A 22,845-nucleotide genomic window follows, 5' to 3' on the forward strand; every position below is an offset into this window, starting at 1 on the left:
TCTGGTCCGCAAAAAACAGAACAGATCAGGAAAGAAACAACGGACGTGTGAATGGACCCTAATACTGTACTTCTTGTTCTGTCTAGCAGTTCTGAGATGATTGCAGGCATGCCCAGTAGTGAACTCCCTCCTCTGGTCTTTAGAGGAAGAACTTCACTACTGAGCATGTGCAGCATGGTTTCAGGCACTGTCACTAAGGGCCTTGGAGCAGCATGAAGATACCTAGGATAAAGGACAAGAGAGAACACAAGAGAGGTGAAAACTGATTATGTATCACCACCAGAACACCCAGCTTATCATAGTTTATGATAAATAGGGGCCTTAGACTGATAGAAAACATAAAATATATTTATAATAAACATTTTTAAATTCCTTCCTATGAAAGTTAATAAATTAATTATACCATATTAATAATAGATAATATTTTTTAAGCAGGAGTCAGAGTTTGTGCATTACTACCAACTGCACCCAAAACCAACTTTGATTCCGACTCCACAGGGAATCCATCAGCAGTTGTGAACCTGTAAAACTGTTGACAGCGCTAGGTAGGGGCCATGAACTGCTGTTTAACCAGTTCCAGACCAGGTGCATATTCATTTTATTTTTTATTTTTTTAAGTACATGCATCTTTGAAAGCCATAACATTATTTTCTTGTTTGGTTATGTAAATCATTTTTGTGCCTTTATTCAGTGATATCTGGGGCTCTTTTTTAATGTCATTTTTAGAACTTTTTTGTTTTTATACCCTGGGAAATAAGTCTGTTTTTCACAATTATTTATATTTTAATAGCACAGTTGGCAACTTAACTTTTTCTTAAATATGTCTGCTTTCCAGACCGGTCGTTTAATATATGGGTTATGGTTGCCAGGGGAGAGACGAGGAGCTGTAGTGTGGCAGCGTTTAGTTTTTTTTAGCACTTTGTGCCCCCCATACAACACCTTTGGGGGGTCATTAAACACTTTTTTTATTTTTATTGCCGATTTCTCCTGTAACTGGGCCTGACATAGTAGCCCCAGTTACAAGGGGAATGCAGCTCCCAGAGAGGTTGTATAGCCCTGCTAAGATCCAGCAGCTCATGCAGATGCCTGGCCCATGGCTGGGACTGGAGCAGGAAGCACTGTTGATGCTTCCTGATCGCTATACACAGCGCTCATCAAGCTTTAGAGCAATTGGGAAGACCGGGATGGTAAAATAGAATTTAAAAATGTCCCTGCCTTCGCTATGGGGAATCCTGTTGTCACGGACATCAGGCCCCCTGCTCTCACAGCTATACGATTGGTGTGCAGCGGCAATCTCTCCAGGGACGTTTACAAACATGCATGCAGACATGAGTGCATAGTCAACGGGTGGTTGACAATCCGTTAAAATACCTTTGCTTTTATCACCATTACTGTGCAAAAGAACTGTCAGGGTACAGTCACCAGGATGGATTTTCCCATAATTGCTGCAGATTTGTTGTGCAAAAGTTGAAATCCACAGAATTGACATGCTGCAGATTTAAAATCGATATCAATTTCTGCTGCAAATTTTTACGATATCTGTACTCTGTCATGTGACTCAGCCATAAGCACTCCCAAGGCGCTAAAATGCTCTCTGCAGTGGGCTGCTTCACCTCTCCTCCCCTCTGAGTGACAGCTGAAGCAGTCTCCTTTATATTGTACAAGGAACGCAGTAGAGTGTTTCTTCTTTTTGTGTACTTTTCCTCACAGACATAACGCCTTATATCCTATTTGGGTATGGCATAATAGTGTATACCGTAATTGGAATACCCCTTTAATGAAATTGAAGGCACCAGAAGTACACAGCTACTTCCACTGTGTAGTAGTGGATTGAACTGGTTACTGTGGAGCGGCTTCTACTGCAGTGAATGGGAGTAATGCTGCAGTTTCAAGCTCAGTCTACTGCACAGTAGTTCTGGTGCCAGAGTTACCCTGAAACAGCTTATCTGCAGGGGGTGCAGGGTGTCTGAACCTACCCGATCAGGTATTGATTGCCTACCCTGAAGATAGGCCATCGATATTAAAAGTAGTAGCTTGGATAGCTTTGGTTTAGCTACGAGGATTTACATCTGAGGGAAATTACACAAAGAGACACTATTACATCCGACATACAACATAGGTCTACCAAAATCTTTGATGGTGATTTAAAATAGGAACTGCAAAATGGCACACAGATTAGTGGCAAATGGTGACGTTTAGGAATTAAATCTTTAGAATTTTTCCACGTATAGAACAATAATAATTAAGCAGAAGAAGCAGTGACAACACACAGCCAAAATATCAGATATAGATATTTATATACACAGACATGGTCTCCAGCACAAGGACACAGGCAGCAAAGTTGCTTATAAGCCCAGGTCTGAGTGTGTTATAACTGGTCAGCACATGCACAAGGTCACAGTGTCCGCTGGGACACCTCAAATTTAACACTTAACCAAAAGCCACCCTGACCCCTGACTCCAAAGCAGATCATGAATAAATATGCTCCCCCTCCCCTACACCTAAGCACAAGGGCTTTCCCGACATACATGGCGAAGCAACTGAAGGTTGTTTGATGATGGCGATCTTTAACCCATACTGAGACACTCTGTGCGATACTGATAATGTATATATGTTCCCAAGTGTCATACAGTCATAACACAATGCTGTATCTCAATAACTCAAATGCCACCATCCTGGAGGCTCCAGGAACACAAGCAGGTCTTCTCCAGTGGGTCACATGTTTTAGACATGGTCTTCAATGTAATGTACATTCTTCGTTTAGCATGTAATAGTCAATTTCTGAAAATGAACCCGATTCAGTTGGAGTGGGTGTTATCTGTTATAACCACTTACATATCAGACAATACATATTTTTGCTGTGCAGCAGATAGACGCCTGTACTTTATCTGAGGTCTGTACTTTGAGCATTAAATAGACAGCACACTTGTGGTGATGATCAGGGAGGGCAGAGAGTGTACACTCGCTTGATCACTTCAAGACCTGGGGCACAAGTTACAGACTGTATTAAAATATCTCCCAGTCATGGACTAGTGAATGGGAAGAAAAAGTGTTCCACTTGATATAGCACTCCATGGGCATTCATGAACATTTACTCAAACAGAAGTAGTTTTGATGGCGGTTCCCCTACACATTTAGCCGAGAGAATGCTTGGAAGGGAACTGAGCTATCAGGAAAGCTTGCATTTTTCAGGGCTAAGAATTAGGAGGCTGAAGGCCAAAACGAACATCTCCCCAACTCCGGGCAAGGGAGGGGATGGAAATGAACAGACTTGAATAATTCTACTGAGTGTAAGATTCAAACAGTGATATAAACAGGTAAAAACACAGGATAGAATCAAGGACAGAATGTGGTCTTGAAAAGAGGGGACAATTGGAGGCTTAGTGTAAAAATAAAGGTAATTTAGCAGGCAATGGTTTTGTGTGGGGCAAGGAGGAGATGGATGTGCCTAGATTTCTCATTGGCGTACTTTTCCTGGCACATAATTTCTATCAATTGTTTCATCCTGCAGAAACATATGCAGACAACGCTCATTCTGTGCAAGGGGATGTCCAGCGATCCTGCAAAAGAAGAATGGCTTAATTACAACAAGATAATGCAGAAGTGCAAAGGTTATTTCCTCCTGCTTATCGATCCACAGGATAAGTCATCAATGTCTGGTGGAGGCACTCCATCAGCTGTTGGAAGGGGCCCTGTGACGTTCAGGCAAGCACTGCCTGTGATGTCGCTCTTTTTGGTCGCATGTTCTTTGTGCTGCTCAGTCCCATTCAAATAAACGGGACTGAGCTGCAATACCAAGAACAGCTATTACACAATGTATGGCGCTGTGGCTGGTATACTAAGACGAGGCTGCACCCCCCTCAAGCAGCTGATCAGTGCCAAGAGTTGGACATCCACCAATCTGACCTTGATGACCTATCCTGAGGATAGGTCGCCAATATTAGCATTTTTGAAATCCCCATTTAAAACTGTATTCGTGTTTTAGAAAATAAAAGTTCTCAATTGTATAATGAACAGTTAGACAATTTTCCTCACAGTTCTCAAGATCGCTCCTTTTAAGCATTCAATATTAACCTTCATTTTTTAGTTCCTGGGAATATAAATCTACTATAACTTATGCCAGAAACTGGTGTAAGTAATAGCTCTAGGCTACATTCACACGACGCGGTCTGCAAAAAAATACGGATGATGTCCTTTTGGCATCTGTATCACATCCATTTTTTTTTTGTGGATCCATTGTAACAATGCCTATCCTTGTCCGCAAAAGGGACAAGAATAGGACATGTTCTATTTTTCTTGCGGGGCTACGGAACGGACATACAGATGCGGACAGCACATGGTGGGCTGTCTGCATTTTTTTGTGGACCCATTGAAATGAATAGGTCTGCATCCTATCCGCAAAATAAATAAATAGAACGGACACGGCAACAAAGTACGTTTGTGTGAATGTCGCCTAAGTCTGCACCAGCCACTGGATGGCGTAGACTTCAGTTTCTGGAGCACGTCAGGGCAGTGATGCACCTAATTTATTAAAGAAGAACTCCCACAAAATTTTTTATTCTCTAACCTGTTAGAAAAGTACATGATGTAAACTGTAGTGATGGTAATCTTCTTACCAGTGACTGTATTTTTGAGTTATAACTAGGGATGAGCGGATCGACTTCGGATGAAACAACCAAAGTCGATTCACATAAAACTTTGTTCCAATACTGTACAGAGCAGGAGCTCCGTACAGTATTAGAATGTATTGGCTCCGATGAACCAAAGTTAACTTCATAAATTAATTTGTACTGTAAAAAAAATGTGGTACCTTGGAACAGAACCAGAGTTCGGGAAATAGTTTTTTACAATACAAATTAATTTATGAAGTTATTACCCGAAGTCTCGTGAGACTTTGCGAAGCAATAACTTCGGCTCATCTGAGCCAATACATTCTAATACTGTGCAGAGTACAGAATTGGAACGAAGTTTTGGGGGAAAATCGACTTTGGTTGTTTCATGTTTCGCTCATCCCTAGTTATAACCTCCCTTTTGATCCTTAGACACAGCTAAGGATCTCACACCAGTGCAGGGAGAACAAGATTTGCATATGGGTATGCCAATCTTGATATATCTCCCCCACTGCGTCATGGATTGAGCATGGCCAAGTGGAAGACCTCTCAGTTAAGTGAGTAAATATCTGCTTATTAAATACATTTCTAAATATTAAAAATAAATATTAAATAAAAAATAACTTTTCCCACTTCTCATATAAACATAATTGGTATATTACTGCGTCCAAAAGAGTCAGATATACTACAATATCACCTTATTTATTATGAGCAGTGTATACCATACAGTATGTATGGCTATATTTTACACAGCGAGCAGCGGTTTTCTTCTGGCCGATTCTCAGCATATTTGCCGGATTGCGGCTGGATCTTTATGGTGCCCTCTATAGTTAATGGGGCCGAACGGCGATGTTTACACTTCCGGCAATGCTGGAATGCAGGGAAATCCGGCAGAATGTTCCCTGCCGGATGCTAAGCACTAGTGTGAAACTAGCCTAACACATGATAGAAATCGTACTTATTAATAAACTGCTCGAGTCCTTGCCGTCGCTCTTCAATGAAGGACTCTTCAAAAATGCCCTCATCTCCTCGGAATGGAAGCTGTCGTTTCAGTGCTTTGCCTGGTAATGGAGGTACCACAATCTACAGGAATGAATAAAAACACATTTACTGTATAGAAAAGTGCAGTCCATGCTATGTAAATAAGGTCTATGGGTGAGGGCGTACGTCAGAACCTTCTGTCACAGGTATAGGTCAAGCAATACTGACATTTATGTCTGATGGAAGGCTATGACGTGATGTGAACAGGGACAAAGGGCACTCGTTCATCAGATAAAAGGAGTGTGCGGACACCTATATCATCGTTTGCCGGCAGCAGATTGTGCTGTCTACACAACGATTCTGTATGAGGACGAGTGATGGTATTAGCAGTCGCTCCCCCATAAAATGTGGAGGAGATCACTGCATGTAAATGGAACTTTCTCCTCCACTAAAGGGCAAGCGATTGTCAGGAAGGAACGCTTCCTTCATTGAGCCATGTAAAGGGGCCTTCAAGCAATAAAGTGATTGAATATACAATCACTTTAAAACCAACTTTGCATTTTCGTTCAATGTTCTACCCCATAGTATTGCTCACCTTACTGTCTCTCTCCAGTTCATTCTTCAACCACTCAAAGTCACTGTACCGCCTCCTAACAGTGGAGTCCTTCTGTTTAAAGATGGGAAGGTTTGTCTGGAGAGGAAGAAATAGTAGTACTGATCAGTGTGGAATCAATTACACGTCCAGCTTTATTAACACTAAACCTGGCTCCAGCTTGGTTTTCTTTTTTTGGTATAGTCGCTCAAAACATACACGAATGTAGACAAATGTAAACTAACTTCTGTAATGCTCCACGGGTCTGGTGTGTAAGCGGCAGTAACATCATCTTCTGTGGTTGTGCTGAATGCATCCAGTACATACAGATTCCTCTAAACCAGGAGTGGAATCTAGAGAAGGTGTACTGGGGGGGAATTCATCACAGACGTGCCTAATTTATAACGAGGTGCACTCCTCCGGCACTCCGAGCACCTCGACAGAAGCTTGGACCTGCTGTAGATTTCAGTCTTCTTTTACACTACAAAACTGGCATGAATGAATATAAATTTGCATGTCCCCTCCGGGGAAAGTGGTGAGGGCTAGGGATGTCCCGATTGAGTACGAGTACCAATACTTTTATTTAAGTACTCACCGATACCAATTATGGTGTGGTAATGTTTTTACAGCAAATTTCAATTTCATTTAGTCATAGGGGAGATTTAGCAAACCTTTTTCAAAGAAAACAGCGGCGCAGTTGCTGACAGCAATTAAAAAATAAATTAAAGCTGGAATTTGGTTGCTATGGACAACTGCTTTACTTTTTCTTTGTACAAGGGTTAATAAATGGGCATATAACAGTGTTTCCCAACCAATGTGCCTCCAGCTTAGGGATCGACTGATTTTTTAGAGCCGATACCGATAATCTGTGAACTTTCAGGCCGATAGTTTATACTGATATTCTGTGCATTTTCATTTTTGAAAAAACAAAAAATTCCTAAACAAATCTGCTGAAAATGAACATGTTTATTGTTAACGAGTAGCTTTTTTTGTATAGCTTTATTTTTCATTTATACCTAATATTTTGGTGTTTGTTTTTTAATTTTTTTTTTTTTTTTACAAACTTTTAGCCCCTTAGGGGCTAGAACCGTTGTCCTATTCACCCTGATAGAGCTCTATCAGGGTGAATAGGACTTCACACTCTCCCTGCTGCCCTGTGCACACAGCAGAATGGAGCTTACCATGGCGTCCTGGCTGCCATGGTAACCGATCAGAGCCCCAGGCTTACACTGCTGTGGCTCCGATCAGAAGCTGCCACTGCACCACCAATGAGGAGGGGAGAGGGGACCCTGTGGTAACTGCCACCAATGATTAATACTGGGGGGCTTGGGGGGGGGGGGGGGGGGGCATGCTGGGAGTTGCAGTTTTGCAACAGTTGGAGGCACGCTGGTTGGGAAACACTGGCATATGAAGGGAGAGAATGGGAAAATAACAGCGTTTCCCAACCAGGGTACCTCTAGCTTTTGCAAAACTACGGAAAGCATGCTGGGAAGTGTAGTTTTGCAACAGCTGGAGGCACACTGGTTGGGAATCACAGTTACGGGAACACCCGCGATTTTTCCGCGCGAGTGCAAAACATTGTAATGCGTTTTGCACTCGCGTGAGAAAAATCACACATGTTTGGTACCCGAACTTCTTCACAGAAGTTCGGGCTTGGGATCGGTGTTCTGTAGATTGCTATTATTTTCCCTTATAACGTGGTTATAAGGGAAAATAATAGCATTCTGAATACAGAATGCATAGTACAATGGAGGGGTTAAAAAAATAATTTAACTCACCTTAGTCCACTTGCTCGCGCAGCCCAGCATCTCCTTCTGTCCCCTTTGCTGAACAGGACCTGTGGTGACGTCATCATTGTAAAAGATCATGTGATGACCGGAGTGACGTCATCACAGGTCCTGTTCAGCAAAGGACACAGAAGAGATGCCGGCTGCGCGATCAAGTGGACTAAGGTGAGTTAAATAATTTATTTTTATTTTTAACCCCTCCGGCGCTATTTTACTATGCATTCTGTATTCAGAATGCTATTATTTTCCCTTATAAACCATGTTATAAGGGAAAATAATAATGATCGGGTCTCCATCCCGATCGTCTCCTAGCAACAGTGTGTGAAAATCGCACCGCATCCGCACTTGCTTGCGGATGCTTGTGATTTTCACGCAACCCCATTCACTTCTATGGGGCCGGCGTTGTGTGAAAAACACACAATATAGAGCTTGCTGCGATTTTCACGCAACGCACAAGTGATGCATGAAAATCACCGCTCATGTGAACAGCCCCATAGAAATGAATGGGTCGGTATTCAGTGCGGGTGCAATGTGTTCACCTCACGCATCCGCGCGGAATACTCGCCCGTGTGAAAGGGGCCTAATAGATACAAACAACACATTTTTAGGGATATACAAAACACAATGGGGGAGATTTATCAAACTGGTATAAAGTACGACTGGCTCAGTTGCCCATAGCAACCAATCAGATTCAACTTTTCATTTTTGCACAGATACTTTGGAAAAGGAAAGGCAGAATCTGATTGGTTGCCATGGGTAACTAAGCCATTTGCACATTATACTACTATGTAAAGGGAACCTGTCATCACCTTTATGCTGCCCATACTAACAGCAGAATAAAGTATTGACAGGTGAGTTGATTTCAGCGGTCTGTCATTTAAAAATTTAAATTAAAGGAGGACCTTTCACTAGAATAGAAAATCTAAATTAACTATACAGAAACGTAGAGCGACGCCCAGGGATCTCCCTGCACTTACTGTTATCCCTGGGCGCCGCTCCGTTCGCCCGGTATACCCTCCGGTATCTTCACATGTTAGGCTCCACCCAGGGGAACCTGACGACGTCTCTTTCTCCTATGCTGTAGCACTGGCCAGTCGCAGGGCTCAGCTCATATCCTGAGAGAAAAAAATAAAACCTCTCAGGCTATGAGCCGAGTGCTGCGATTGGCCAGCGCTACAGCATAGGAGAAAGAGACGGCGTCAGGTTCCCCTGGGTGGAGCCTAACATGTGAAGATACCGGAGGCTATACCAGGCGAACGGAGCGGCGCCCAGGGATAATAGTAAGTGCAGGGGGATCCCTGGGCGCCGCTCTCCATGTCTGTATACTTAGTTTAGATGTTCTATTCTAGCGAAAGGTCCTCTTTAAGTGGTTGCCGAGAACCAGCTTTATAATCATTGCAGCCCGGGCCTGGAAAAGAGTCCTGGTTATTCATGAATTCCTGCTCTCCTGCCACCTGCTGATGACTGACAGGCTTCTACCTAGTCATCTCCCTGTCTCTCTAGGAGACAACTGCCAATCATCAGCAGATGGGTGAGGAGAGCAGGAGATTATGGATAACCAGGACTACTCTTGGTAGATTTGACTCTTTTCAAGGCCTGGGCTGCAATGATTATGATGCTGGTTCTCAGCAACCTCTTACTTTTAGCTCATGAGTGACACACCGATGAAATCAGTGCATCTGTCACTATTATATGCTGCCCTCAGTGAGGTCAGTATAAAGTTGATGACAGGTTCCCTTTAACCCCTTAAGGACCGGGCTCATTTTCACCTTAAGGACCAGGCCATTTTTTGGAAATCTGACCATTGTCACTTTAAGTGCTAATAACTTTAAAACGCTTTGACTTATCCAGGCCGTTCTGAGATTGTTTTTTCGTCACATATTGTACTTCATGACACTGGTAAAATGAAGTCAAAAAAATTATTTTTTTTTGCACAAAAAAATACCTAATTTACCAAAAATTTGGAAAAATTTGCAAATTTCAAAGTTTCAGTTTCTCTACTTCTGTAATACATAGTAATACCCCAAAAAATTGTGATGACTTTACATTCCCCATATGTCTACTTCATGTTTGAATTGTTTTGGGAATGATATTTTATTTTTTGGGGATGTTATAAGGCTTAGAAGTTTAGAAGCAAATCTTGAAATTTTTCAGAAATTTACAAAAACTCAATTTTTAGGGACCAGTTCAGGTCTGAAGTCGATTTGCGAGGCTTACATAATAGAAACCACCCAAAAATGACCCCATCTAAGAAACTACACCCCTCAAGGTATTCAAAACTGATTTTGCATACATTATTAACCCTTTAGGTGTTGCACAAGAGTTATTGGCAAATGGGGAGGAAATTTGAGAATTTAATTTTTTTGTCAAATTTTTCATTTTAACACATTTTTTCCACTAACAAAGCAAGGGTTAACAGCCAAACAAGATTGTATCTTTATTGCCCTGACTCTGCCATTTACAGAAACACCCCATATGTGTCCGTAAACTACTGTACGGGCACACAGTAGGGCGTAGAGTGAAAGGTGCGCCGTTTTGTTTTTGGAGGGCTGATTTTTATGGACTGGTTTTTTGACACCATGTCCCATTTGAAGCCCCCTGATGCACCCCTAGAGGAGAAACTCCCTAAAAGTGACCCCATCTAAGAAACTACACCCCTCAAGGTATTCAAAACTGATTTTACATACGTCGTTAACCCTTTAGGTGTTGCACAAGAGTTATTGGCAAATGGGGATGAAATTTGAGAATTTCATTTTTTTGCCAAATTTTCAATTTTAACCCATTTTTTCCACTAACAAAGCAAGGGTTAACAGCCAAACAAGACTGTATCTTTATTGCCCTGACTCTGCTGTTTACATAAACACCCCATATGTGGCCGTAAACTACTGTACGGCCACACAGCGGGGCGCAGAGTGAAAGGTGCGCCGTTTGGTTTTTGGAAGGCTGATTTTGCTGGACTGTTTTTTTGACACCATGTCCCATTTGAAGCCCCCCTGATGCACCCCTAGAGTAGAAACTCCATAAAAGTGACCCCATCTAAGAAACTACACCCTTCAAGGTATTCAAAACTGATTTTACAAACGTTGTTAACCCTTTAGGTGTTGCACAAGATTTAATGGAAAATAGAGACACAATTTAAAAATTTCAAATTTTTGGCAGATTTTCCATTTTAATATTTTTTTTCCAGTTACAAAGCAAGGGTTAACAGCCAAACAAAACTCATTATTTATGGCCCTGATTCTGTAGTTTACAGAAACACCCCATATGTGTTCGTAAACCGCTGTACGGGCACACGGCAGGGCGCAGAAGGAAAGGAATGCCATACGGTTTTTGGAAGGCAGGTTTTGCTGGACTGTTTTTTTGACACCATGTCCCATTTGAAGCCCCCCTGATGCACCCCTAGAGTGGAAACTCCAAAAAAGTGACTCCATTTTAGAAACTACGGGATAGGGTGGCAGTTTTGTTGGTACTAGTTTAGGGTACATATGATTTTTGGTTGCTCTATATTACACTTTTTGTGCAGCAAGGTAACAAGAAATAGCTTTTTTGGCACGTTTTTTTTTTTTGTTATTTACAACATTCATCTGACAGGTTAGATCATGTGGTAATTTTATAGAGCAGGTTGTCACGGATGCGGCGGTACCTAATATGTATACATTTTTTTTATTTATGTAAGTTTTATACAATAACTTCATTTTTAAAACCAAAAAAATGTTTTAGTGTCTCCATAGTCTAAGAGCCATAGTTTTTTCAGTTTTTGGGCGATTATCTTGAGTAGGGTCTCATTTTTTGCGGGATGAGATGACGGTTTGATTGGCACTATTTTGGGGTGCATATGACTTTTTGATCGCTTGCTATTACACTTTTTGTGACATAAGATGGCAAAAAATGGCTTTTTTTTACACTGTTTTTATTTTTATTTTTTTACGGTGGTCATCTGAGGGGTTAGGTCATGTGATATTTTTATAGAGCCGGTCGATACGGACGCGGCGATATCTAATATGTATACTTTTTTTTTATTTATGTAAGTTTTACACAATGATTTCATTTTTGAAACAAAAAAATCATGTTTTAGTGTTTCCATAGTCTAAGAGCCATAGTTTTTTCAGCTTTTGGGCGATTATCTTGAGTAGGGTCTCATTTTTTGCGGGATGAGATGACGGTTTGATTGGTACTATTTTGGCGTACATGCGACTTTTTTGATCACTTTTATTACCTTTTTTGGGAAGTAAGGTGGGCAAAATTTCAATTTTCTCATAGTTTTTATTTTTTTATTTTTATGGCGTTCACCGTGCGGGGAAAGTAACATGACCATTTTATAGATCAGGTCGTTACGGACGCGGCGATACCTAATATGTGTAGTTTATTTTATTTTTTTAATTTTTATTCAGTGATAAATGTTATTTTTTTTTATCTTAACTTTTTTCACTTTTTTTTACATTTTTTTGACCCAGACCCGCTTGGTTCTTGAAGATCCAGTGGATCTGATGTCTGTATAATACAGTACAGTACAATATATATTGTTCTGTACTGTATTTTACTTACACTGAACAGATCTATGCTTTCAGCATAGATCTGTTCAGCACCATGGACAGCAGGACGCCTGAGCAGGCGTCCTGTTGCCATGGGAACCCTCCCCGTCTGCTCAGAACTTCGCAGACGGGGAAGGGTAAGCACAGGGCTGAGGGGGGCTCTCTGGGGGCTCTCTCCCTCTCCATCGGGGGGCTGCAAAGGCACAGCAGCCCCCCGATGGAGAGGGAGGGAGCTCCCTGACCGATGACAGTTAACTTTTTCCATACAGCGGTCCGTACGGACCGCGGTATGGAAAGGGTTAAACGGCTGACATCTGCACAGATGTCAGCCGTTTATACCAGGGTGCCAGCAATGTGCTGGCACCCTGGTATACCCACTAGAAGCCAACGATCATTCATGGGGAGGCGGGCGGGGGATCGCGATCCCGCCTGCCGCACCGCCCGCCTCCCGCAACGCCCCCACCGCATGCGACACCCCCCCCCGCACCACCCGCCGGCATCAAATCATGCAGGGGTGCAGGGGGGGGTGAAAAATATAGATTTTAGCCACTCTAAAGTTTCTGATCGCCGCGGTCAGGGACCGCGGGGATCAGAAACTGCAAAAAGCGCAGCAAACCGCAGGTCTGAATTGACCTGCGGTTTGCTGCGATCGCCGACACGGGGGGGTCACATGACCCCCCCTGGCGTTGTCACAGGATGCCGGCTGAAGGATTTCAGCCGAAATCCCGTTCCGTTTAACCCCTCGGGCGCCGGAATACAGATTTTAAGTCAGGACGTACCGGTACGTCCTGTGTCCTTAAGGACTCGGGAAATAGGGCGTACCGGTACGTCCTATGTCCTTAAGGGGTTAAGGCTCCATTCACACGTCCGTGGTGTGTTGCGGACCCGCAAAATGCAGCTCCGCAACACACCCGCCCGGCACCCCTATAGAAATGCCTATTCTTGTCCGCAAGCTGCGGACAAGAATAGGACATGTTCTATCTTTTGCGGAGCTGCGGACCCGAAGATCGGGGCTGCGCTCCGCAAATGCGGACAGCACACTGTGTGCTGTCCGCATCCATTCCGTCCCCATAGAAAATGAATGGGTCCGCACCCATTCCGAAAAATTGCGGAATGGATGCGGACCCATTTGCGGACGTGTGAATGGAGCCTAAATCTCCTCCAGTGACCCCTCACTGGGTGTAGCCTAGCTGGAAAGGGGTGTGGCCTAAAATTAGCAATTTTGCACCACAATTCTGCAGTAAATTTGTGTGTGAAAATATGCCAACCAATAGCAGATCTAGACAGTTATCTGCCCCATTATATTTATAGGGCTGTGGGTGGTATCACAGCTTAGTCACAGTGACTGCTTTACCAGACACAACCCATAGATACAGTCATGTGAAAAAATTAGGACACCCTTTGAAAGCATGTGGTTTTTTGTAACATTTTTAATAAATGGTTATTTCATCTCCGTTTCAACAATACAGAGAGATTAAAGTAATCCGACTAAACAAAGAAAACTGAAGAAAAGTCTTTTCAAGTTCTTCTGTAAATGTCATTCTACAAAAATGCCTATTCTAACTGAGGAAAAAGATAGGACACCCTTGCCCCTAATAGCGAGTGTTACCTCCTTTGGCTGAAATAACTGCAGTGAGACGGTTCTTGTAGCCATCTACCAGTCTTCGACATCGGTCTGAGGAAATTTTACCCCACTCCTCAATGCAGAACTTTTTCAGCTGTGAGATGTTTGAGGGGTTTCTTGCACGTACAGCCCTTTTCAAGTCACCCCACAGCATCTCAATGGGATTCAAATCTGGACTTTGACTTGGCCATTCCAGGACTCTCCATTTCTTCTTTTTCAGCCAATCTTTGGTTGATTTACTAGTATGTTTTGGGTCATTGTCATGTTGCATGGTCCAGTTCCGCTTCAGCTTTAATTTTCTAACTGATGGTCTCACATGTTCTTCAAGCACCTTCTGATACACAGTAGAATTCATCGTGGATTCTATGATGGTGAGCTGACCAGGTCCTGCTGCAGCAAAGCAGCCCCAAACCATGACACTTCCACCTCCATGCTTCACAGTTGGTATGAGGTTCTTTTCTTGGAATGCTGTGTTTGGTTTACGCCAAACATGTCCTCTGCTGTTGTGTCCAAATAATTCAATTTTGGACTCATCTGTCCAAAGAACATTATTCCAGAAGTCCTGGTCTTTGTCAACTTTATCTCTGGCAAATGTCAGTCTGGCCTCGATGTTTCTCTTGGAAAGCAAAGGTTTCCTCCTTGCACACCTCCCATGCAAGTTAAACTTGTACAGTCTCTTTCTGATTGTAGAGGCATGTACTTCTACATCAACAGTAGCCAGAGCCTGCTGTAGTTCTCGAGATGACACTTTAGGGTTTTTGGAGACCTCTTTTAGCATCTTGCGGTCTGCTCTTGGGGTGAACTTGCTGGGGCGACCAGTCCTGGGCATGTTGGCAGTTGTTTTGAAAGCCCTCCACTTGTAGACTATCTTCCGGACAGTGGAATGGCTGATTTCAAAATCTTTTGAGATCTTTTTAAATCCCTTCCCAGACTCATAGGCTGCTACAATCTTTCTGAAGTCCTCTGACAGCTCTTTTGCTCTCACCATGGTGCTCACTCTCTCTTCAACAGTCAGGAGCACACCAAACTAAATGTCTGAGGTTTAAATAGGGCAAGCCTCATTCAACATGCAGAGTAACGATCTACTAATTATGTGCACCTGGTGTGATATACCTGTGTGAGATCTGAGCCAATTTAAGAGGGAATACATGTGAGGGTGTCCTATCTTTTTCCTCAGTTAGAATAGGCATTTTTGTAGAATGACATTTACAAAAGATCTTGAAAAGACTTTTCTTCAGTTTTCTTTGTTTAGTTGGATTACTTTAATCTCTCTGTATTGTTGAAACGGAGATGAAATAACCTTTTATTAAAAATGTTACAAAAAACCACATGCTTTCAAAGGGTGTCCTAATTTTTTCACATGACTGTAGGTGCGGTGCCATGTTTTCCATATCCTGTGCAAAATCTGTGTTAACACTTGGGTTGCTGTTGCCATTCAAAACTCTAAGGCCCCTTTTACACGGGCGAGTATTCCGCACGGATGCAATGCGTGAGGTGAATGCATTGCACCCGCACTGAATCCTGACCTATTCATTTCAATGGGGCTGTGTATATGAGCGATGTTCATCAGGCATCACTTGTGTGCTGTGTGAAAATCGCAGCAGGTTCTATATTCCGCGTTTTTCATAGAAATGAATGGGTCTGCGTGAAAATCGCAAGCAAGTGCGGATGAGGTGCGATTTTAACGCATGGTTGCTAGGAGATCATAGGGATGAGCAACCCCGGACCCCATTAAAGTCTATATTCACTGCATTATTTTCCCTTATAACATTGAAAGGCATTACTCCGGATCCGGCCTTAAGCTAAACGTCGTTTCGGCGCATTACCGGATCCGACGTTTAGCTTTTTCAGAATGGTTACCATGGCTGCCGGGACGCTAAAGTCCTGGTTGCCATGTAGTGGGGAGCAGTATACTTACCGTCCGTGCGGCTCCCGGGGCGCTTCAGAGTGACGTCAGGGCGCCCCACGCGCATGGATGACGTGATCGCATGGGGCGCTCTGACGTCATTCTGGAGCACCCCGGGAGCCGCACGGACGGTAAGTATACTGCTCCCCACTACTACTATGGCAACCAGGACTTTAATAGCGTCCTGGCTGCCATAGTTACACTGAACGCATTTTGAAGACGGATCCGTCTTCAAATGCTTTCAGTTCACTTGCGTTGTTACGGATCTGGCGGGCACCTCCGGCAAATGGGGTGCACAACGGATCCGGACAACGCAAGTGTGAAAGAGCACTTAACTTGCCTCATCCACTTAATCACGCAGCCGGTATAGTCTTCTTTGAGGACCTGCAAAAGGACCTTTGATGAAGTAATCGCGCTCACCATTCAGCGCGATTACGTCAAAGGTCCTTTTGCAGGTCACGAAAGAAGACTATGCCGGCTGCGCGATCAAGTGAATGAGGAGAGTTAATTTTTTTTTTTTTAACCCCTCAATCGACATTTTACTTAGCATTCTGTATTAAAAATTATATTATTTTCCCTTATAACCATGTTATAAGGGAAAATAATAAAGTCTACAGAACACCTATCACCAGAACACCTCAGTGAAGAAGTCCGGGTTCGGGTAGCACATTCAGTTTTTTATCACACGCGTACAAAATGCATTGCACTCGCGCTGGAAAAACGGGTTTCCCACGATGCATCCGGAGCAAATCCGGGACGCCAGTATGAACGATGCCCAACACTCTGCTGGATCCATCGCTAAACAGATACCACCAGGATGTGTCCGACCCCAAAAACTTCTAATGGGGTCTATTGGGTTCCATCATAGTGTCCATTATGGACGGTAAATACATCTCTGCAAGCAATTCAGCAAGTTTACTTTATTTTTTTTGTGGCCAGACAATAAACTCTCCAATCAATGGAGGCTGCAATAACACATTTCCAAAAGCATCGGTAACCAGTTTTGTGGGATTTGTCCAGCCATGGCAGCATCCCATCTCCAAGGGCAAAGGTCCAGGCTGAAATCAGAGCATCAGATTCTTTTCCTGTGATGCTTAGGGCTCTTTTACACAGGTTGTGTGTGTAGTGAACGCATAGCATCCAGACTGAATCCTGACCCATTCATTTACTGGGTCTGTGCACATGAGCGTCGTTTTTCATGCATCATCTCCACGTTCAGGAGATATCACACAATTCAGACAGCCCTCTAATTTTTGTAATGCTTAATTGGTTTTTATTGGCTGGACATGGTGGTACATAAAGCAACGTTTCGGGCACATAGGATGCCCTTCGTCAGGCAGAAACGTGTCCACTGCACCGAGGGAAGAGTCGGCGCGTTCCATATTCAGGAGAAATCTCAGCACGTTCTATGGTTGTGCATTATTCACACAGCCCTGGCTCCATAGAGGTGAAAAGGGCTCAGTGAAAAACGGAAGGCATCTAGGAGATATAGATTGTTATTCTTCAGTTTTTCTTTACACATGTGAAAAAAAACCAAAAAAAAAAAAAAAACCCAAGCAATCCGGACAGAAATAACGCTCACACTTGCAGAAAGCAGAAAAACATCAGTTTTCTTCCTGAACAGATCCCAACACAATTTGTATCGCTCCTGTGAACGAGGCCTTAGGCCCCTTGCAGATGAGCGTTCCTCCCGCAGCGAGTCCGAAACGCAGCTCCCGGTCTGACCTCCCAGCGCTTACATAGCATCATAAATCAATATAATGCTATGTGAATCCCGTCAGTGCTGGGAGGTCAGGCCGGGTGCTGCAACGCGCACTTGCTGCAGGAGGAACGCTCGTCTGCAAGGAGCCTTAGGGTGCCTTCACACGTTGCAGATTTTGTTGCAGAAATGCCAGGCAGCAACGAGTCTCCCTAGCGTCACCCGCGATACTAGAGAGGCTCGCCCCTGTCACCACCTGCCATTGGCTACATCTTTTTGCGGAACAGACAGATGTGGAAACCACGCAGATGTTGCTTTCCATACACATATGGAATATATCTACAAAAAGTGGACCACAGACCCATTGAAGTCAATAGAAAAGTTCTGGGAGCTGGCTGCGCTCACCAGAGCTACAAGGAGCTTGTCGACTCTCTGAAACAGCTGATCGTCGGGGGTGCTGGGCTTCGTCCCCCGACTGATCTGATAATGATGACATATCCTGAGGATAAGACCTCATTATCATTTACCAATAACCCCTTTACGGCAGGGAAGATATTTGTAACATGTTCTGCTTCTACATTAGGTAAGCAAAGACGCTGTGTGTAGGAAAAGCATCCACAGCCATTTGTAAGCAGCTTGACTGCAATTTCTTCATTGGGTCTGATCTGTCCGTGTACATACTGAACTACACAAGGAGAGCACCTGGACCCATTTAAGTCAATGTTTCAATACATATATGCAGAAGTGTACTCAAGTGTACGAGTCTGCAAAAAAAAAAAAAAAAAAGGGATACAAATGGATGCCATACGGATTGATACAAGTCCATTTTTTTAAACAAATAAGAACGCCCGTCCAAAATGGGCTTTACAATGGGACAATGATCCAGAAGTTAAGCCTGTATTATAATACAGACGATTGTCGGGATGATTATCGCTAAAAAAAAAGTGTTCGTAGAACACTCATTAGCGATGATCTGCCTGTAAAATACTGCCGCCAATTACCCGCTTAAACGAGCAATTGCAAACTTTCAGTAGGTTTAAAAATCATGGCTTGCCAGTGGCAGATCATGCCGTGTAATCACGGTCTGCTGCCGGCAAAGAATCATTCTGTATGGCATTAGCAATCGCACCTCCCTATACTGAGGAGGAGATCACAGCATGTTATAGCAGCGGTCTCCTCCACTACAGGCAGTTCAGCCTCATCTGCTAGTATAATACAGCCCTTACAGGTTAACCTCCTCCAGCAATGGCTGCTCCCGTTACCTGGCTCTAGTCCAAGGACCACCAACCTCTGGCCCACCAGCTGTGGTACAACTATGACACCCAGCATGCAATCTTGACCTGAATGGGACATGCTGAGAGTTGATTCTGCACAGATTCTTTCAGGGATTTTTTATAGCGCTAAATAACTACATAACTTGAGCATATAAACGGACGCTTCTAAACGCAAGACAGCTTTCTAGCCGTCTTACATTTAGACTATTTTCTACGCCTAAACCAGGCGTGCAACGGAATCTGCGCCACATAAATTAGCCCCCTTCGTTTTTTTGCTCCTATACCTGAACGGAAAATGGGAATTGGTGCAGATGTGACCCTCGCTTCACATGGAATTAGAGGAAAGAGCGGCATCTTATCTTCTAGTAGCTGTGGTCCCTTTCCCTGCCAGTACGCTATCTGCAAGGAGTCAGAAACTTCTGAACTAAGAGGATGAAGATGGGAGTTTTTTTCTTCTGAAAACCCTAGTAAACGCTTTTCACAAGTCACACAAGAAAGTGCACCCAAGGCCCCCCTCACCCTATACCTCACTCCTCCAAACCCTGCAAGCACTGCAATACTCATTCAATAGCTCTCAGCCAAACTGTTGTCAGCCGACAACCATCTCTCAACTCCTCATACATGTTCTTTTTGGCCAAGTGCCTGTTTTCAATGGGGAGAAAGCGGCAGTGGCAGACCTTGGAGAACAAAAGGATTGGGCGGTCATCTTTCCTCTGACATCATCTGTTGGGAGTTCCCCATACACATTAGACTAGGGTTGCTTTCACATGAGCATATGGAAAGCAGAGTATACTCTGGCTCCAGAATACGCAGATTCCGGATAATATACCATCAGTAATCTGGAATTACATGTGTTTCCTTCCTTCTTGCATTTTTTATGCGCTCCAGTAGACTAATGGGTGTATCTGGAAGCAAATCTGCCCAAAACACGGACATGCTGTGGATTTCGCTATATGTCTATGTGGTTAGCGCAGTGGATTCCGGTACATACAGTCCGGCCTATAGGAGAGCATGTCTGACCGTGTGTATGAGGCCTTTTGAGAGAACTGGTCTATGCTCTGGCATTTGCTGCTGCCCACACTTCCACAGAAGGACAGGCTGCATTGTAGGGCATGAGGAACCCTATGGCCACCCTCAGGAAGGACACTGCACCCTGAGGGTAGCGGCAAATGTATATCATGTGCATGTTGTGCTGCAATTTTACCCCTCTACGATGAAATGGGCGAACTCCTTGGCAGAAATTGACATGCTGTGCCATGTCCGCACGGAAAAGGCCTTCTAATGTTGATCAAGTGCCCACTGGCCTTACCACCCATGGTGCACACCAAGCACTCATGACCTACCACAGCGTGCAGATCCATCCCACACTGAGCAGATAGTACACTGGAGAAGCAAAGGGAAGACAGCTGACCGGTCAGGACACCAGGACGAGCCCGCTGTGTCAGAAGTATCTGGATGCTCGGATGGCGTCCAAGTGCAGACATTTTATTTTCCTCTGGACCCCTTCACTTGAACTAATATGTTTCTTGATAGAAAACCCATGAAGGGAAACTACTACTGTCCGAGTGATACAGACCATCATGGCTCACACACATGTAAGGCTACTTTCACACCAGTGCTGGATCCGCTTCCATTACTGATAATACAACCATCTGCAACCGTTCTGAACGGATCCGGTTATATTATCTTTAAAGGGCTTGTCCGGGTTCAGAGCTGCACCCCTGAGGCTAGCATTGGAGCATCCCTTGCTCTGCACTAGATCCTGCAGAGCATCGGTTCTTTTGTTTATCATAACACACTGCTGGGCGGAAACTTCAGTGTGTTCGGTGACGTCACTGGCTCTAATGGGCGGGCTTTAGGACTGCCTTAGCCATTTTACTGGCTAGGGCAGCGCCAAAGCCTGCCCATCAGTGCCGGTGACATCACCCAGCTTCCTGGCAGCCCCATGGAGAGCCCGGTTCGTTACTGGAAGTCCTGAAAATGCCTTTGCCCTGCGCGATTTAGCACAGGGCAAAGGAGAGCATCGGAGCATGAACTGCTCCAATGATCAAGTCAGGGGGGCTGCCTGGGTTCAGCTCTGAACACGGACAACCCCTTTAACCCAAGACGGATCCATCATGAACACCATTGAAAGTCAATGAGGAACGGCTCCATTTTCTATTGTGTCTGAGAAAATGGATCCGTCCCCATTGACTTGCATTGAGAGTCATGGCAGATCTGTCTTGATCCACACCACACCCCGGAGAGAAAACCGCTGCTTGTAGTGTCACAGCCCATTCACACGTCCGTAGTGCATTACGGAGCCGCAGATTGCGGATCCGCAATACACCTGGCCGGCACCCCCATAGAAATGCCTATTCTTGTCCGCAATTGCGGACAAGAATGGGACATGTTCTATTTTTTTCTGGAGCCTTGGACCGGAAGATCAGGGCCACGCTCCGGAAATGCGGAAGCGGACAGCACACTCTGTGCTGTCCGCATCTCTTCCGGCCCCATAGAGAATGAATGGGTCCAGACAATTGCAGAATGGATGTGGACCACAATTGCGGACGTGTGAATGGAGCCTTATTCTGTCAGTGGTGGGCACGCAACCAAACGGAACACATACGGGTCCATTCCGTTCAGTTTTGTTCCCGTCGACAATGAATGAGGACAAAACGGAAGCGTGTTCCCCCCGCTATTGAGATCATATGACGGATCTCAATAACGGAAAGCGCAGATGTGAAAGTAACCTACCATGTACTCAGTATCACACGGATCCCCAATGAAGGTATGCTTACTGATTTAGACCTTGTGCCAGAAATGTCTGGCTGGTGGGTACGCGACCACTGGGTTCTCTGTAAATCCTGTGCCCAGAGTTGCCCAGTTATTTCCTGGCACACGTATACATACAGAAAAAAAGGGTTTTTATCAGATGTTTTCTGCACGCTTTTAGTATACTGGGTGCTGCTGGGATCAGATGCCATATTCTGGGTGATGGGCACAAGATGAGGATGATACCTGGTGAATAGGGCATGCAGGGTGACAGGGACACCCACAGGCGCCCTCCTGCCATATACACTCCAGTATCACAGCGCTGCCCTCTGGTCACAAACTGTAGGAATGGGTGCCAGGCTGACGGCATGGGCACCACTCTCTGGATGCACGGGGCACACATTTCCAGGCACTCACCCTCATGCGGACCTCGTATACCGTATACCGGTTTCGTCCCACTCCCACTGTCTGTGGGTTGAAGATATCAATCTCCAGGAAGTTGCTGGGCGGACCGTACGCGTCTGTTAGATCCTGAGGCTTAGAGTTTAGACGGCGGGTATCCGCCACCGTGGGGTCCGCCATCCTGACCGGAAACCAGAACCAATAGACGGCGGGACCGACACACCCGGCCCAGGGTCTACACAGCACATGCGCAATACGTACCGCTGCGCGTTAACCAAGGCAGAAGCTTCCAAGTCACGCTACGCATGCGTGCCTCAGTTATGTCGTATACCGGTGCAGGGGCTGGAGGAGGCGGCGTGAACGTCACGCGTGGGAAGCCTGCCTGCCTTGAGATTTATGGGAGCGAGCCGTCCACAAAAACCCTCACAGCCTCTCATATTAAGATGTGATGGACTCTTAAATAAATAAGTCAACGATATACAAATTATTACATTTTTGCATTACAATATATTTTAAGGCCCTGTTCAAATCTGCGTTTTTCCCAATAAAGCTGTGTTCACATTTGCATTGGAACCTCTCCATTGAACTATAGTGCATACTTCAGTGTATAGGAGGATAGCCTGTGCATAGTGGAGGGAACCTTCTGCTTCCAGCTCTGCCTGCCAAAAACAGCTGATCTACCAT

General features: G+C 44.4%; 1 protein-coding gene across 1 annotated transcript; it reads right to left on the bottom strand.

Moving 5' to 3' along the window:
- Positions 1–854: 854 nt before the first annotated feature.
- Positions 855–22,429, bottom strand: SNX12 (sorting nexin 12). The gene is made up of 4 exons (XM_040442255.1): positions 22,177–22,429; positions 6,187–6,282; positions 5,569–5,693; positions 855–3,560 (listed from the first exon to the last, which is right to left on the bottom strand). The coding sequence occupies exons 1-4, from the start codon at positions 22,339–22,341 to the stop codon at positions 3,458–3,460; spliced, it is 489 nt and encodes a 162-aa protein (XP_040298189.1). The 5' UTR covers positions 22,342–22,429; the 3' UTR covers positions 855–3,457.
- Positions 22,430–22,845: the final 416 nt, after the last annotated feature.

This window comes from Bufo bufo, chromosome 8 (assembly GCF_905171765.1).
Source record: "Bufo bufo chromosome 8, aBufBuf1.1, whole genome shotgun sequence".
NCBI classification, from domain to species: domain Eukaryota; kingdom Metazoa; phylum Chordata; class Amphibia; order Anura; family Bufonidae; genus Bufo; species Bufo bufo.

Coding starts and splice junctions, on each gene's coding strand:
- SNX12 (XM_040442255.1), bottom strand. CDS start 22,341: ATGGCGGACCCCACGGTGGCGGATACCCGCCGTCTAAACTCTAAGCCT. Junction 5,694..6,186: donor AACTGGAGAGAGACAGTAAG/GTGAGCAATACT, acceptor TCATTCCTGTAG/ATTGTGGTACCTCCATTACC. Junction 3,561..5,568: donor CTCGAGCAGTTTATTAATAA/GTACGATTTCTA, acceptor CTTCTTTTGCAG/GATCGCTGGACATCCCCTTG.